Consider the following 17,866-nt stretch of genomic DNA (forward strand, 5'->3'; position numbering starts at 1 on the left):
GCAAAGCATGTGCTTGGTAAAGAGTTATATCCTGTATACAAAAAGAACTCTCAAAAGCAAATCACCTGGAGTAAAAGATCCCTAAGCGTTATCTGATATCGGCGGAGGATTTGAAAGGCAGAACACCAAGCCGATATATGTGTAGTGAATGATCTGTGAAAACCCTGTCAGCGTCTGCAGCCGCCAGAACACAGTTCCTGAATCTCACACTTCCATCCCAGGGCCCCCACAGTCTCACTGTGGCACTGAACTCCCGTCGAGTGTCCAGACTCAGAGAGCCGGCCACACCAAACACCAAACCAGGCCTCACGCACATTGCTGGTGGGAAAGGGAAATGATGCAAACACTTTGGAAAACAAGTCACTGGTTTCTTTAAAAGCTCAACAAGGGGCTAGAGGGATGGCTCAGCAGATAGCTCTTACAGAGGGCCTGGGTTCACTTCCTGGCACCCACGGTGTAGCTCGCAGCTCGAGACTGCCTGTAACTCCAGCTCCAGGGGATCTGACACTCTCTTCTGACCTCCACAGATACCAGGCATCCACATATACACGCAGGTATTTATGAGTACACATAAATATATAGATAAATCTGTTTAAAACCTTAAATACACACCGCCATCCAGCATTCCCTGACATGGGTTTTCAGCCAAGAGAAAGGAAATTCACATGTGTATATGCATATACTGGCTCCTGAATGCTTCTCACTGCCTTGTGTATAGGAGTAAGAGTATGGAAACTGGGGTTGGGGATTTAGCTCAGTGGTAGAGCGCTTGCCTAGCAAGTGCAAGACCCTGGGTTCGGTCCCCAGCTCCGAAAAAAAGAAAAAAGAAAAAAAAGAGTATGGAAACTGGTCAAATGTCCATCAGCAGGTGAACGGATGGCCAGACGATGGTTTCCCACACTGTGCCTATGGCTTTGAAGTGATGCAGAACTGGCTGAGTAACACAGCCAGTGACAGGAGTAAATCTCAAAATCATAATACTGAATTTTCCAAAAAGGGCCAAACTGGACCTAGCAAGATACTTTGTGCACAGTTCTGTAGCAACAAACACTGACGGGTGGGGGTGTGGGTGTGGGGGGAAGATGTCATGCTGGTGGGTACGAGGCTGTGAGGAAACTCTCGGGTGATGGGCATGCTGTCAGCTTGGTGACGGTGCTGTCGTGGATACGTGCTGATGTCCTAGACTGTCACCTTTGCTCATTACCAATGTGTAGACTGTCTCATGTCAGTAAAAACTTTTTTCCTTAAGATTTATTTTTAATTTTCGATCGTGTGTATGTATGTATGTCTATGTATGGTTACGAGCAGGTGAGTGCAAGCGCCCAGAGGTGTCAGCTTTCCTGGAGCTGCTGGAGTTACAAGTGGTTCTTGTCTGCCTGTGAGGAATGCTGGGAATTAAACTGGGGGCTTCTGGGAGAGCAGTACATGTTCTTAAGCGCTGACCCATCTGTCCAGTCACTAAAGCTGCTTTTTAATAGAAAGGGGGGAAAATAGTTGGCACATTGATATGGACTTGAACTGAGGCCTTGGCTGAGGGCCTGTCTGAGACCCAGACTCGAGTGGCTGTAGGTAGGGACACCTACAATGGCTCCATTTGCTAAATGAGCAGACCAACAGATGTTCATAATTACACAACATTCAGCAGCATGAGCCTTTCCCCAAGAGTCAAGAAATCCCCACAGACTTCAACACAGGTTATCAAAGACACCAATACAGAATTATACCACTCAGACAGACGCAGTAAAGCACACCCTTAATCCCAGCACTCAGGAAGCAGAAGCAAGTGGATTTCTGTGAGTTCAGGGCCAGCTTGGTCTACATAGCAAGCTCTGGGCTGGCCATGGCTACATAGTGAGACCTTGGTTCTCATAACACACACACACAAACACACACACACACACACACACACACACACACACACACACACACCCTGTGGGACATGCACTATTGTGTGTGCATTGTGTTACATACACATCTTCACACACAGGAGTGTATGTGTGTATGGATGCCAGAGGTCAACCTGAGGTGTCATTCCTCGGCTGCTTTACGTCTTGTTTTTTGTGACACACCCTCTCACCGGCCTGGGGGTCACCACCTGGCTAGACTAACCAGCCAGCAGGCCCTAGGGGATCCAATCATCTCTGTGTCCCCACTGCTGGAGTTGCAAGCACGTGCCACCACACACAGCTCTTCAAGAGGTCTCTGGGGATCGAACCCAGTTTCTTGTTCTTGCATTGTGAATGAATATTTACAGACTGAACCATCTCCCCAGCCTCTGTACTCTTGAGATACACAAACCAGGAAGGAAAAATTAAGCCCCGACTGAGAACCATGGCTGGGATTGAGGAGCAGAGGTCGGCAGCCAGGTTTACTGTAGTTCGTGGGCTGTGATCCTAGGTATGTTGCGGAGACGCTCTGTACTTTAGTGTCCTTATCTGTAACGCGAATGCAATAACAGCGTCTATCTCACGGGGCTGGGCAAGGATGGCAGGAGCAGGTAGATGTTAGGTAACCAGGACTCAGTGTGTGGCCCACGATAAACGCTCAGGAGTGCTAGCAATACCGCCATCGCCAACACCCCCAATATAATCAACCACATCTCTGGTTTACAGCACATGTTACAGGTTGTGTCTGACAAATACCTAATGATGACTACTTATTAAGTGATGGGAGCAAAAGGCCAAGAGACCATAAAAATGCATCAGACGGAGATGTAAGAGCTTAGTGATCCACTGCAAGTTGGATATCTAGAGAAAAAAAAAAGTGTCGTTAAGTCCCACCTGTAAAAACCATGTTCACCAAAGAGGTGGGTTCCGAGTGTTGCTGAAGAAGGCATTCTAGAACCTGGGAGAGAAGGTGCACAGGGTGAACAGGAGCTCTGTGTCCCTTTCATCCTGCAGATGGCTTTCCGAACTCGTGGTTATCAGCCAGAAATGATTTCCCGTGGGTGTTTTGATGGTATTAAGTCCTTTTCTCTCTCCCTGCGGTTGCTGTTGAGAAACTCAATAACTTTCCCATACTTTGAGCCCTTGCAAGTGATGTCATTGGCCTCCGCTGCCTTCTGGAGAATATCAGTTCGTCCTCAGTGTGTTGTAGAACTTTCCAGCAACTGGCCTTACTGTGTATCTGTCCTCACTCTCTCTGGACCCCGCTGGACCCTGGGACCTGTGAACTTGAGGCTTTCTTCGTTGAGGAATTTTCTTGAATTCCTGGAGGGGTTTCCCTCTGCTCTGCTCCCAGAATCCTCCTGCTGTTGGTGGAATTCATCTACTGTAAGTCCATTCGCAGCTTTCTTTTCTCTGTCTGTCTGTCTGTCTGTCCGCCCGCCTGTCTCTCTCTCTCTCTCTCTCTCTCTCTCTCTCTCTCTCTCTCTCTCTCTCTCTCTCTCCATCAGTACGTGGGACAATCTCTCAGTGAACCTGGCATTCACTGAGTAGCAGCTAGACTGTCTTCCCAGCCAGCCTCTGGGATCCTCTCATTCCTGCTGCTTCTTCCATGGATCCTGAGGGTTCAAACTTGGGTCCGTATGCTTATATCTTAGGTGTCATGGATGTCACCACTTCCGCCAGTTACCTAAGCCAGAGTCCCTGTCTGTCCTAGGCTCAGCTCCAATGCCCGATGCAGCCACCTTCCGATGCTGGCACCCTGCCTCCTACCCCAGCTCTCTGAGGTAGGCTCCGAGTGTAGAGGGACAGGATGACAGCCTCTTGAGGACTTGGGTTGCTACTGCTATCGTTCTGTGAGTGCAGATCCCACCTTGTTGCTAGGCCAGTCCACACATAACTCTCGGTCTCTAGAGTGACCGCTCCACAGCCTGCCCCTTACTGCTTTGAAAATGACATCCAAACTGAACAGAATGAGTCCTCAGGTACCATGAAAGGCCTGACAACCTCTCCTGCATCTCCCGGGTCATCCCTTACCACTTCCCCAGCACAAGGAGCCACAAACGGCCACAAATCCCTTCATGGCTCCTCCCACCAAAGGTCGGGGCTTTATTCTTCCACCTTGGGTTGGGGTTGGCCTTACAACTTGGTCTGAAACACAGAACATGACTAGGGAGATGCTGTACAATTTAGAAGAGAGAACTGGCTTAAGCCTGACAGGCCTCACCCTCTTAAGATGGCGCTGCTCTTGAGGAAGTCCAGCAGCTTCCAGCCCCGGTAAGAGAATGGAAGACCTGGTGGGAAGGGAACCAATCAGAAGCATCAGTTGCTGGGCAAGCGATGGAGACTACATTGAACCTACCAGTCATGAGGAAGACTCCCAAGAGCTCATTGACAGAGCCTTTATGACCAGCAGAAAAACCTGCCTTGCGGAGGGAGCCCTGCTCTGTGTTTAGGGCTATTCATTACACAGTTGTAGCTGATGCAACTCTTGGCTTAGCCTGGCCAGCCATCGTTGGTTATTTTTCCCAGTAACATCTCGGGTCATTCATCTGCGTGGGCTGCTCCTTTCTCAGTGAGATGCCCTTCACCCTTTTCTGTTGAGTTTCTGGTCACTAGGCTTCATGTCTGGTATTCCTGATCTCTGGTCTGCCATAGTTCCCTGCAACTGTTTGCTGATGTGTGCCTCATATGTACTAGTTGGGCAAATGACGCTGTTCTCTGAGTCTTTTTATGCTTTGTGAGTGGGACCCACTACTTCCGCCCTGTCTTGGAAACTCAAGTCATTTTCACTCAGAATCTGACACCAGGGGCCACTTAGTAAATGTTCATTTCTCCCTTGCCCCTCCTTCCTGCCCAAACCCACTCTTCTTTCCAGTGCCCCTGCCCATGAGATAGATCCTTCAAGACTGTATGTAGTCTCTGGTGTTGAGCTCCTCCATTAGCTTAGGTGAATACTTGTATATATCTCACGGAATTCATAAGACATAGTGTCTCTTCCCAAAGGCATCATCAGGTTAAGTCGAGACTTCATGCATCGGAATATTTGTGCCAGCTGCCTTTTGTGCTGGCATTGCTCCCTGGTACAGTCCGGTTTACACGTGGCAGAGCCATCGATCTGAGGCTTCTGTCACCTGGCTGCTAAACATCACAACATCGTCCCCATGTTTGTACGTTCTGTCTGTACAGGATCGAAGCTTCCAGTCGACAAATACAAATGCCACGTTAGTTAGTTGACTTTTGATTCTTGTGACAGACTTCTGGGCTCAGCCAGCTTCGATTGCGACAGGCACGGAATGTGTTGAAGCTCGTAGCTTTTTCTTTTTTCACATCATTATTCACAAAAGCAAGATTACATCAGAACTTTAAAAGGCACATTGGGTTTCAAATGGAAGTGATAAGCCCCATCGGGTAGTGGGGACTTTGTGGAAAGAAAATTCAAGGGACGTGTTTTTTAGAAGAGCTAGGAACGTTCATCTTGCGCTGTCACAGTAGGGCTGCAGAGGCCCCAAGCCACTGCCTTGTGCCACATTGGGCTTGCCGTCCTGCCTCTCATGCCAATCATTTCTTGTGATCACAAGGTTTCAAGGTCATGCCTTCAGCATTGTTAGGCAAGAACAAGGTGATGGGGATGTGATGGGAGCTGTGTTGGACTTGACTTGTTAAAATAATGCCCCCCCTCCACTCCAGTTTTTTACCATTGCTACGTGCCGACCTTGGCCTTGAGCTTCCCGTGTGTTTTGTGGGCATTTTCTACACTGACCATTAGCATGTTGATCACTGTGTGGTTGGTAATGATTAACCGATTTTGTTGGACCCCTGGGTCATAGGTGAAGGTACAAAGAAGGCTTCTGTGGTTTTTAGTTTGTTTATTCTGAAATGTTATTTTAGGTTCTTTGCCTAACAAACTGAACTCAAAGACGTGTCAATATGACTCTGTTATGTAAAAGATCTGCAGGGTGCAACTAGCTTGCGAGCTAGAATTGGTGAGTCTGGGAGCCGCCTGCTGGCATAGATGCTCCCTCAGTAAGACTTCCTCTTTGGCCTTTCAACCACTCCCTTAAGTCTAATCAGACTTCCTCTAACAGTAGAAGGGTTAAACTGGTTTCTCTAGGTTTATGGTTGCGCTCTGAGAGACAGTGAGCTGAGGAGTCCATCCTGTGGCACAGTGAATAAGGGAAGGAATAGAGAGGGCATAGTCTGTGGCTGTCTGGATGCTTTTCTGAACGATGTTACCTGTTCGGGCTCATTTGTTCATGGAAGACACGAAACTGTTTTCTGTAGCTGTTTCGAGTGTTGTGCTCTGTGCTATTTAATGAGTAGTTCTAGAAGATATTTAGGAAGCGGCGTGTCCATCCAAGAACCTCTGCTAATAATACGGGGGTTTGAAGATAGGTTGGAGGCAGTGTGTGCTCCTGGGGAGCCCATAGTAACTCTCTGATCGCCTCTTGTCTTTCTTTGTATAGTTCTGAGGGCACTGAACCAAGCTCTCTCTGTGCTAGGCTGTGCACTCTAACAGTAGCCACACCCTAACCCTAGTCTTTTATTCCAGCCAAAGGATGAAGCCCCTTCATTCTCTCCCCTCTCCTTTTTCCCTTCCTCCTTTTCTTTCCTCCCTCCTTAACAAGGTCTTTCTATGTGGCTCAGGCTAGCTTGGAACTTACAATCCTCCTGCCTCAGTCTTCCAAGTAGCCACTTTTGTTTTGTTTTTGTGGTTTGTTTGTTTGTTTTGAGACAAGGTCTTACCACGCAACTCTGGATGCCTTGGAGCTCACCGTGTAGACCAGGCTAGTCTAAAACTCCCAGAGACCTACCTGCTTTTGCCTTCCAAGTGCTGGGATTAAAGGTGTACTTCTTCACACCTAGCTACCTTGCTGGTGTTGTTGAAACTTCCTGACTGTTCTGTGGCACACTTGGTCACAGGACTTATCCAGAGTTCAGCATTTGTGGATCTAAGGGGAAAGTCAGAATGGCGAGCCTCCCACTCCTTTGTCTCTTCATGTTTACTGTCTGCTGGGCACCAGTTTTCACCTCAAAGCCAGAGAATGCACTGAACCTGTCTGGCCAAGTCCTTTGTTTTGCAAGTGATTGACACCTGGCATCCCTAGTCTCCACAGTTCTCACTACATGACTGGGATCTTCTCTGTTCACTATTCCACTGAGATTATTTTTTTTGTTCTCCTTTTTACAAGCTTTTTCAGACCCCATACTTTTACTCTACTCTGGAAATGTCAGGTCACGTATCCAGTGCAGAATTCCACTTGACTTCTGTTCTTGGTACTCACTGCACAGATGTTGTCTGTAAATGCTTGGTGCTGTTTCACTGACTGGGTGGTATCTGCAGTAGCTGCTCATACAGAGCCAAAGTGAGCTCTCACAGAGCCCCACAGACAAGAGTGCTTGTTCTGCGCCAAGTGTAGAATTTGCTCTTGAACACCTGCTCCCTGGCAGAGATTGTTCTGGAAGTACGCATACAAAGGTCATGCAAATACACCCCTTGGTCTTTCAAGACATACAGTCTAGTAAGAAAGGCAAACCTAAGAAGTTACATGACCACAGGTAAATCAGGGCCTAAGAGATTTAGGACTCAGGGGTGGAGGACCTTAGAGGAGAATGAGCTTGGCCCTACTTGACGTCACACAATAAGTGCTCATTGTATGATTAGCAAATCATATTAGCCATTGTCCTAGAGTGGCAACAGGCAAGATTCTTCATCATAAAAGGTTGTCAGGGGACACCTAAATTCCAGGTACTTTGTCCTATTCCAGCCTGAAACTTTATGTCTGTTTCTTTTGTTTCCTATTTATCAAAAATGTTCTTGGAGTTTTCAAATGGACAACTCCTTAATTCCCAAGGGAATATGGCTGTTACTGAATTCAGTTATCCCAAGCCATGTGGGCACTGCTAAGATGGGGTTTGTTCCTCAGTCCCCTATCCCTCTGGAATATATAGGGCACAGGGCACAGTCACTGGCTGTCCTGGCTGCTCTTCTCCATGAATCAGCACTGGTGGTAAACTGTGGATGTTGGACACCATGGTAAGACTGCCCCGGATGTTTTTGCTCTCAATCAGTCTGCGAGGATGCCAGGGCCTGCCAGGAATCTCAGGGCCAGTGTGTTGGGGTGTGCCCATGTGACCTCTGTTATCTATCTGGGGGACTCATTCAAAGGGAAAGGCACTTATCTGCCCTGGTTGGAATCAAGAAGAACCAACGTGTTCCTCAATGTGCGCGGTGCCAGGCCCTGCGTCCAGAGTTCACGTCACAATTGCTCTACTTGTGTTAGCTCATCTAGTTGTGAACAGCCAGACCAATGTTTCTCTGCCCGAGTCCTGGTTATCCCTTAAAAGCAACCAGTCAAGTGACATGATTCCCAAGCTTTGGGGCTCCCTGAAAGTCATGACAAGGAAACGAAACTCATGGCCTTAGGTCAGTGCCCCTAGTTTGTAGGGATAAAGGCTGCTGTCGGAGGCAGTGACAAAAAAGGAGAAGACACCGCCCAATCCTCAGCTCAAACTCTGCCCAGCTGTGACCTTTTTATAGGGATGAACTTTATGGCTGATAATCACAACTGCGGCTTTTGAACTCTTTGTTTGTTCATGGTGAAGATAACTTATGTAATGCTTATCGCTCTGCTCTCTGACTTGCCGATTGAAGAGCCAGTCCTTTGCATATAATGCAGAAGTCCGTGTGTAGATGGGCTGGGGTAGTAGCTCAGTGATGGAGTATGCTGGGTGTGCCTGAGGCCCTGGGCTCCATCCCCAGTGCCACCCCTCAAGTAAAAAGTAGCTGCAGATTTGTGGTGTAACATCCACAAGCACATCATTATCCCACAAAGATCAATGACTTTGTAGGGGTGGGTGAGGGCACATGCATACATGTACCTGGACTCATGCACTCACACACATCTGCCTGTACTCATGTGCTTGTGCATATGTGCCTGTACACATATGTGCCTGTACACATGTACCTATACTCATGTGCCTATACTCATGTATCTGTACTCATGTGCCTGTACACATATGTGCCTGTATGCATGTTTCTGTACACATATGTACTTTTACACATGTGTCTGTACACATATGTACCTGCACACATGTGCCTGTATCAATGAGTCTGCACACATGTGCCTGTACACATGCTTGTACAATGTGAACTATCTTCCTCAATTGATCTCTACTTAACTTTTTGAGACAGAGTCTCATGAACTCAGACTTAGCTAGGTTGGCTGACCATCCAGTCCTGGGAATCCTCCTGCCTCTGCCTACTCAGTGCTGGGATTATTGACACACACTGACATGCCTGGCTTTTTTTGTCAGTGACGGGATATGAACCCAGGGCCTTAAACTCTCACAGCAAGCACTTTACCGACTGAGCCATCTCCCCAATCCCAGGGTGATGAGTTCTCCCTGTGTGTAATGATCACCCGTGACAAACTGTCAGGATTCCAAGCTCGAGGGGTGAATTTCACAGAAATAGGTAATTGTAGCGATTTTTCATTTCTCAAGGAAGCCGAAACGCCTCTCCCTCTGCAATCAAAAAGTTTGCTGACATTCGGCAAATGGGAAACGTGGCGATGGCGGTTCACACGTGTTCATTCAGTGCTTTGGGAAATGGTCTTCAGAAGACACAGCTCTCTGTGGTCACAGCACGACAGGAGCTGCAGCATTTGGAACCCACAGCCCCCCTAGCATGCAGCAGCTCCAGCCCTCTCTATGACAGGGGAGCTGTGGTCCTCTCTGTGACTATAGAAAAACTATGGAAAAACAGGTCAGGGAGCTAAATGTCCTCTAATCCGTCTGGCTAGGTGGTGGGTGACCCTATCAAGCTTAGGGGAAGGAGGCTGAGTCAGGACCTACTGAAGACAGCTGTGGGGCAGCTTGGGCAGAGGTGAAACTACAAAGAGACCTAGTGTGATAAATTCCTTTGGGGTTGAAGGGGCTGTGACAAGTACGTGATGGGAAAAGATGAGTTCCAAAGGGCTGAACTGACACACTAGGGGATTGGACTTTGGGCTAGAGGGCATACGGAGTCATTTAAGATTATGGAGAAAGAATTATTTATCCATATGGAGACGGTTTTGGTTTTTGCTTTTGGGGGCGGGGGTTGTTTGTTTGTTTGTTTTGGGTTGGGTCGGTTTAACTTTTTGGTTTTTGTCATCTGCTTCTTGTTTTGCTGGCAGGTAAATGGAATTTGATGTTGCCTGAGACTTATCTACCTAGATGTCTTTAAAACTCCACAAAGCATTTGTTGCTATGTCATTTTTTTTCTAGGACCATCTACCATACCCTGGCCTTCATGTGTATAGGAAGAGCACTCCCTGACTGCTTCTTCCTTCCCCCTTGGTGCCCCTCAGCCAAGCCCAGTGGCCTCCCTGCTGATCCTAGAATGTGCTGGCATGCACTAGCACTTGGTGTTCTTTTTGCTGGAACATTCTTCTCCAGAACGGAGCTCACCCTTCTGGGTCTTCCCCCGTGCGAGGCATCTGTTCCCCATCTGCCCTTGCTGGATCATCTCACCCCCCAGCAGACATCCCGTTCAGTTGGCCCCCACCTGTGTCCCCATTAGAAGGCACGTTCTAGGGAAGTGGACTTTGCTTCTGTCCGTGGCTGGAAAGCTGAGCTCAGTGTAGTGGACAGACAGAAAGCAACGAAGGGTTGCCAACTGCATGTAGCTTGGCACCTTCTGCGTTTTATTGCTCACAGATTTTAGAATATGTATGTATTTTATTTTATATGTAGTATGAATATTTATCCTAGATTTATATATGTGTCCCAAACACCAGAATGCCCACAGGAGTCAGAAGAGGGCGTCAGATCCCTTGGAACTGGAGTTACAGATGATTGTGAGCCACCACACTGGTGTTGGGAATTAAACCCAGGTCCTCTGCAAGAGCAACAAGTGCTCCTAACTGCTGAGTCATCTCTCCAGACCCCGTTCAGAGAATCTAATTACTGTGCTTTCGAGAGTCAAGGGTAGGGAGTCAGTGCTGCCACTGCTGAGATTTGAACTTAGACAGCGATGTTTTCAATTCGGAACAGAAACTGGCTATTTTTCCTCCTACAGATTGGTGCTCTGTGGCCCGCCTGGCCACAACCATTCAACATGGTGGACACAGAGAGCCCCATCTGTCCTCTCTCCCCACTTGAAGCAGATGACCTGGAAAGTCCCTTATCTGAAGAATTCTTACAAGAGATGGGAAACATTCAAGAGATTTCTCAGTCCCTCGGAGAGGAGAGTTCCGGAAGCTTTAGTTTTGCGGACTACCAGTACTTAGGGAGCTGTCCAGGCTCGGAGGGCTCTGTCATCACAGGTAAGGGCTGCTTTCTAGGAAGATCTTTTTAGGTGTGAATTCTTCTCAAAGAAAATAAGGCATTTAAAAAAAGAATCTCTGCCTTCCTGTCTGTCTGTCTGTCTGTCTGTCTCTCTAGTTCTGATGAATTCTTTACAGATTCTTTACGATTTTCGTGTGAATAATGATGCCATGTGCTGCAAAGACAGTTTTCTTCCATTTGATGGGTCTTTTTAGTCTCCTTTTATTACAATGTTATACTGGCCATAACATCCAGTACAATGTTAGACAGGAATGGCCATGCCTGCTGTTATACTGGTCCATGGAAAAGCCACACACTCTTTTGCCACAGTGTCCTGACTGCAGTTTCTCGTAGATGCCCTCTCACAGTGTTCGTATGGGGTGCTTAGATGTTTACCGAACTGATAGTGTCACCTTCTTGTCCCAGTGTGCTGTGAGCTTTTATTAGGCATTGATGTCAGATTTGGGGAAGTTCTTATGTACCTGGGGTGATGATTAAAAGGGCTTCCTTTTAGTTGGTTGGTTAGTTAGTTAGTTAGGTAGTTAGGTAGTTTACTTACTTACTCACTTACTGGTTTTTTTGAAACAAGGTTGCCCTGTATAGCCCAACTGTCTTTTGAATTTATTTTGTAGACCAGGCTAGCCTCAAACTCACAGAGGTCCACCTGCTTCTGATTCCCAAGTGCTAGGACCAAAGGCTTGCACCACCACCGCCTGGCCCCTTTTAGTTTATTAACATGGTAAATTGCACAGGTCAAAGGTTAAGCTAAGCTCCCAGTGAAAAATGTTAGTTTGTCCTAACGACCATCTTGGTATATAGTTTAATCTAACTGTCTAAGATTTTATTAAGGGAATCTTGGTTTTTGTTTTCAGAATCTAAAACTAAAACTAACCCCCCTCACCCCCCCTCTCTCCCTCCCTCCCTCCCCACTCCTTTGGTCTTAGATTGATTCTTGCATTTTCTTGCATTGTTAAACTAGGAAATGTTCTCTCATTTTTGGTTTCCTGAAAGTTTTTCTATAGAAGTGATACTTGAGTTTCCTTGAAAGCTTGGGAGATTTCATATAGGAAGCCGTCTGAGCCTGGAGTTTTCTTAATTCACAGCCTTTTCTTTCTTCCTTCCTTCCTTTCTTCCTTCCTTTCTTTCTTTCTTTCTCTCTCCCTTTTTCTCTTTCTTTCTCTCTTTCTTTCTTTCTTATTGACAGAGTCTTACTACGTAAACTAGGGCTTACAGAAATCTACCTGCCTCTACCTCCCAAGTGTTGGGATTAAAGACATAAAAGTATTCAATTTCTTTCCTAGGTAGAGGGAAGACTGTTCATTTTTCCCCCTCTCTTTTTAAATGTTGATCATTTGTTTCTGTATTAGGTTCTCTACACAAAAAGAACATATACTGTGGTTATGTATGGTTGTAAAGGGGAGTTTATTAGGTTGACTTACATAATTGGAGGCCAGGTGGTATCCCAATAGCTTTCTGCATGCCGATAAGCCAAAGGACCTAATTTTAGCTCAGTCTAGGGACCCCAAAACCTCAAAACACAGGGGCTCCAGCAATCTTAGTCTAAGGCTGCAGGCTGCCCACTGCCTAGGCAGCACTAATGTCCAGTGTCCTCTGGTGGTGGGAGCAGCCTCAATTGTACTTGCTCAGAAAGGGGCCCTTGCACACACTGGCTAACGTCTCTGTTTCTTTGCTTTTATTCCATCAGGTACCCTGGCTCATGGGATGCTGCTGCCCATACTTAGGGCCAGTCTTTCTCCCTTAGTGGTCCTTCCACATGTCAATCTTCTCTCAGAACAGCCTATAGACACACCCAGATGTGTTCTTTACTAGTCAGCCCCTCCGTCATCTCTCAGCACAGAAGAATTAACAACAAAGACTGTCACAGCATCTTTCGAAGAATGTGTTAGTTCCATCTAACTTGTTGAACTTACAGCCATGAAGCGGTTCCTAATGTGTCTTTATTGCCACTCTACTATTTAGGGAATTTGTACTGCTTCTGCCTGTTCTGTCTTAGCTTCATTTCTGTTGATGTGATAAAAACACACTGACAAAGCCACTTAGGGGGGAAAGTATTGTTTAAGTCACAGTTCCAAGTCACAATCCATCACAGCAGTGATGTTCGCAACAGGAGCCTGAGGGGGTTGGTCATATCACATCCATAAACAGGAAGGTAGAACAGTGAATGCCAGCGCTCAGCTCACTTTTCTTTGAGATAGAATCTCTCCTATTTATTTGCCTGAGTGTACGTCTGTGTACAGTGCATGTGCAGTGCCCACATCAGCCAAAAGAGAGCATCAGATCTCTTGTGCCTAGAGTTACAGACAGTTGCAAGAAGTCTCGTGAGTGATAGGAATTGAACTCCAGCCCTCTGGAAGAGCAACCAGTGCTCTTCACTTGAGCCCTCTCTCCAGCCCCCACTTTCTCGACTCTTACATAGTTCAGGATCCCCTGTGTAGGGAATGGTGCTGCCCACAGTGGGCAGGTCTTCCCACCCTCTCTGTTAATGTCGATTGATATGGTTGTGTATATATGCCCTGTTTCCTTTCTCTATGTATCCATCGTGAGACACTAAGGTTGACTCCGCATCTCAGCTATTGTGAATAGTGATGTGTGGGGTACAGGCAACCCTTCAGCAGATTGATTTCAGTTCTCATGGACATGTTTCCAGAAGGATGGTGGGGTTGTTTCAGCCCATGGTAGTTTCCCCTTTTGTTATCAGAGGAAGCTCTATATAATTTCCCATAATAGCTCTGCTGAGTTATATCCCCATCAACCGTATGCAATGGTGCCCTCTGCATTCTTGTGACACCTGTCACTCATACTTTAAATGTATATGTATATATATATGTATAATTTCAATTTGTATACATTTTCTACTCTAACCCTTTGCTTGTGATGTGCCTTGAGTTGCCCCCCTCATGTTTCTCATTGCATGAGCTTCTGAATGCAGGCTAACGGCTGCTTCTGAGTATTTTTCTGTTTTCATCTTCCCCCATGCCTTTGGATAGTTCCTATTGCTGTGTTTTCCAGTTCGCCAATCTTTTCTTCAGCAGCATCTAATCTACCTGGTTTATTTTTCACACCAGATATTGCAGTTTTTATCACTAGTGCTATGATCCGCCCAGTCTTTTCACCCTCATTTCTACACAGCCCACCCAGTCTTCTGTCTCGAATGTTGGAGCATGGTCAGAATAACTCTTTAATGCCTTGGCTGCAAATTCTATCACCTGTGTCATTTCTTGCTTTCTTTCATTCATTTCTCTTCTCATCAAGAGCCAAAATTCCTGCTCATGTGCCTTGTAATTTCTTTTTATTGAGTGGCACTTGTTGTGAGCTCTGTGGTGTGGTGGACTCTGCATTCCAATAGGCGTGCCCAGGCTTTGCTCAGATGCAATCAAGTGACGGTGAAGTGTCTGATCCTTTCAGGTCCTCCTCCTGGCTTTGTTAGATGGAACCGTCTAACTTTTACTCGAGAGGCGAGTTCCTCACTGCCAAAGTAGTAAATGCCCCGAGTGCTGCACCAGATGCTCTGCTCAGTCAGGAACATCCACTGTGCAGGGCAAGGACAGGAGTGCACTCGGCCCTGTAAGTGCAGTTCCCTGGGACCAGTTGCTGCTGGGGTGGCCTTTATAGTTGCCTTTTTGTTGTGTTGTGGGATGTCTTTTAATTTGGCGTGTGTGTGTGTGTGTGTGTGTGTGTGTGTGTGTGTGTGTGTATTTGTGTGTGTGTGTAGAGGAGGAAGAGGACAGATGTATATGTGGTATGTATGTGTGTATGTGTGTGTGTGTATAGAGGAGGAAGTGGACATATGTATATGTGGTGTGTGTGTGTAGAGGAGGAGGTGGACATATGTATATGTGGTGTGTGTGTGTGTGTGTATGTGTGTGTATGTGTGTGTGTGTGTATGTGTAGAGGAGGAGATAGGCATGTGTATATGTGTCAGGGGTTGTAGGTCAGAAGACAACTTTCATGTGTCTCTTCCTGCTGTGGGTTCCTGGAATGCAAAAAGTCAGTCTTTTGTACCATTGAACCATCCCACCAACCTCCCTTTGTTGGTTTCTTGACCTAAGATCTTACTCCATTGTAGCTCATGCTGTCCTAGAACTCACTGTAAAGTTCAGGCTGGCCTCGAACTCATACACATCAATCTTGGCTACTTCTTTTTTTTTTTTTCTTTGGTTCTTTTTTTCGGAGCTGGGGACCGAACCCAGGGCCTTGCGCTTCCTAGGTAAGCGCTCTACCACTGAGCTAAATCCCCAACCCCAATCTTGGCTACTTCTAATCCCTAGCCATTAAGTATGACGCTAGTAGGGTTGAGGAGATGGTTCTGTGGGTCAAAGAGTTTGCCGTGTAAGGGTGAAGACGTGACTTCCAAAAGCATGTTTGAGAGACAAAGAAGTCAAGTGCAGTGGCGTGGTTCGAGACCGCAGTGGCATGTGCAGGGAAGGCGGGCCAACGTACGAGCCTCTGAGAAGCTCTCACACCAGCTACCCGGTGTATAGAGGGGTGAACAACAGAAAAGAGGCCCTGTCTCAAACAAGATGGAGGTTGGCAGCCCATGCCCAGGTTGTCCTCTGACCTCCACATCCATGCCATAGCGTGTACACAACATACACAACAGCACTTGTACACATAACAACAGTGCACACAGACACACACGCTATCCACACAAGCTTTGAGAAGAGATACACTTCTATAAATGCTCATGCTGCTTGCTTTCTGTGTACCCGTTCCCGAGTCAGCTGGGTAAGCAACCAGAGATGTGATCTTTATCATGACTGTTTTGCTCTAAATGTGACTGTCTCTTTCTGCATGCATGCCAGCCAGGAGTGACAGCAGCCCTACACAACCCTGCCAGCACTTTCATCGCCACTTTTGAGGGAGTTTAGTTTAATCGGTGTACAGTGATAGTCTCTGTGGCTTTAACTTGAAGTCTGTTAAGGACAGTGACGCTGAGCGTGTTTCCATACACACACTCACCATCCGTCTGTCTTCTTGGGTGAAGCATGTATTCAGGTCTATTGATGCCCTTTTTAAAAGGGTGTATTTATTCATTATGTACATAACACTCTGCTGGCATGTAGGCCTGAAGGCCAGAAGAGGGCATCAGTTCCCATTACAGATGGTTGTGAGCCACCATGTGGTTGCTGGGAATCGAACTCAGGACCTCTGGAAGAGCAGCCAGTGCTTTTAACCTCTGAGCCATCTCTCCGGGTCTCTATTGATGCTTTTTATCTGTGTTGTTTTCTATTGGTTAGTTTTAAGACTTCGTTGCATCTCTTGGACACTGGACTTTTAAAGAGTGGGTGTTTAAAACTATCTTCTCCCAGGCCCTGCCCTATCTCTTTTTTTTTTTCGGCTTTCCTCTCCTCTCCTTTCTCAACTCTCTTTCTCTTGTCAATCTCAGCATGTTTTTGTCTCCTCTCTCAACACACACTCTCTTGGTTCTCCTCCACTTTTCTCTCCTCTGTTTCTCTACGTATTCTCCTCCCTCTTCTGTCTCCTCCTCTGCCCCCATCTCTACCTCCACTCTGTCTCTGCCTCCATCTGTCTCTGTCTCTGTCTCCGTCTCCATTTCTGTGTCTGACTTACTCTATAGCCCAGGCTGGTCTTGAACTCACCAATCATCTTATGTTAGCTACTGGATTTTAGGGTTGAAAGCATGTGTCACGACCCCTGTGGGTGCAACTGTTTAGTCTGTATTGCAGTGCTACTGAGTAACAGTGACAACAAAATTGAAAAGCAGCTAGCTCTGTGTTGGGCATGTGGCATGGGAGACTGGGGGCCCTGTGGAGGTCCCATAATATGGCCTCTGAAGAGCTGGAAGTAGGATACGAGGCAGGAGGCAGGCTAGTGCACATGAGCCTCAAGATGGTGGCACCATGGTAAGTAACTATGGGCAGTGTGTTCCCAGGGGCCAGGCTGATTCAAGAGAGGCACCTGCTCACATGACTCGTCTCCCTCTTATGCAAAGTTATCTTCCCAAGGATCTGATTCTGACATGGGTGGTAACACCTTGGGTCTCACCCACTTTCCCTTTCTCTGTAGACACCCTCTCTCCAGCTTCCAGCCCCTCCTCAGTCAGCTGCCCTGCTGTCCCCACCAGTACAGATGAGTCCCCTGGCAATGCACTGAACATCGAGTGTCGAATATGTGGGGACAAGGCCTCAGGATACCACTATGGAGTCCACGCATGTGAAGGCTGCAAGGTACGGAGGCCTCGGGAGAAGGGTGAGGTAACCACATGGCTCCATGCCTTTGTTCCTCCACAAGATGGCTGTCAGAAAGAGCAGAGAACTGGCTTCGGTGGCAAATTGACTCCTCTTTTGAAAATCTAGGGCAGGTTGTTTGCTGTACTTTGTAAATATTTGAGAGGGGCATGTCCTTTAAAACAAAACGAACAAGGAAACAAAAAAAAACAGACAATTTAAAAATAACCCTTTCCATGGCACAAAGTATAGACTACACACTTTACCTCAGGACCACCCCAGAAACCAGCTAGAGCAGAGGTGACCGTGTAGAGGAATGTGTTTACCCACTACCTCAGGACCTCTCCAGAGGTCAGTTAGGGCAGAGGTTACCAGGCATTGAGCAAGGGTGTTCTGTCCCTTGCTCAGGGTCCACAGTTCCTAGCTCCCCTACTCCTCTAACTGACCCCCAGCCAGTCACTT

At 47.0% G+C, this 17,866-nt stretch overlaps 1 protein-coding gene across 12 annotated transcripts in view; it reads left to right on the plus strand.

Annotated features, from left to right (window-relative positions):
* The window catches only part of Ppara (peroxisome proliferator activated receptor alpha), a 68,761-nt gene that overhangs the window by 31,289 nt on the left and 19,606 nt on the right, over positions 1 to 17,866 (plus strand). For 10 of the 12 annotated variants that reach the window (XR_015623831.1, XR_015623830.1, XM_087555888.1 and 7 more), the window contains 2 exon segments: positions 10,948 to 11,194; positions 17,244 to 17,404. Coding sequence is in view for 8 of the 12 variants with exons in the window: in XM_087555887.1 (XP_087412013.1) it covers positions 10,948 to 11,194; positions 17,244 to 17,404 (408 nt within the window). In the remaining 4 variants the exon portion in view is untranslated. 12 annotated transcript variants of the gene reach the window in all.

The sequence above is a fragment of the Rattus norvegicus genome, chromosome 7 (genome assembly GCF_021556685.1).
Source record: "Rattus norvegicus strain SHRSP/BbbUtx chromosome 7, alternate assembly SHRSP_T2T, whole genome shotgun sequence".
NCBI lineage: Eukaryota > Metazoa > Chordata > Mammalia > Rodentia > Muridae > Rattus > Rattus norvegicus.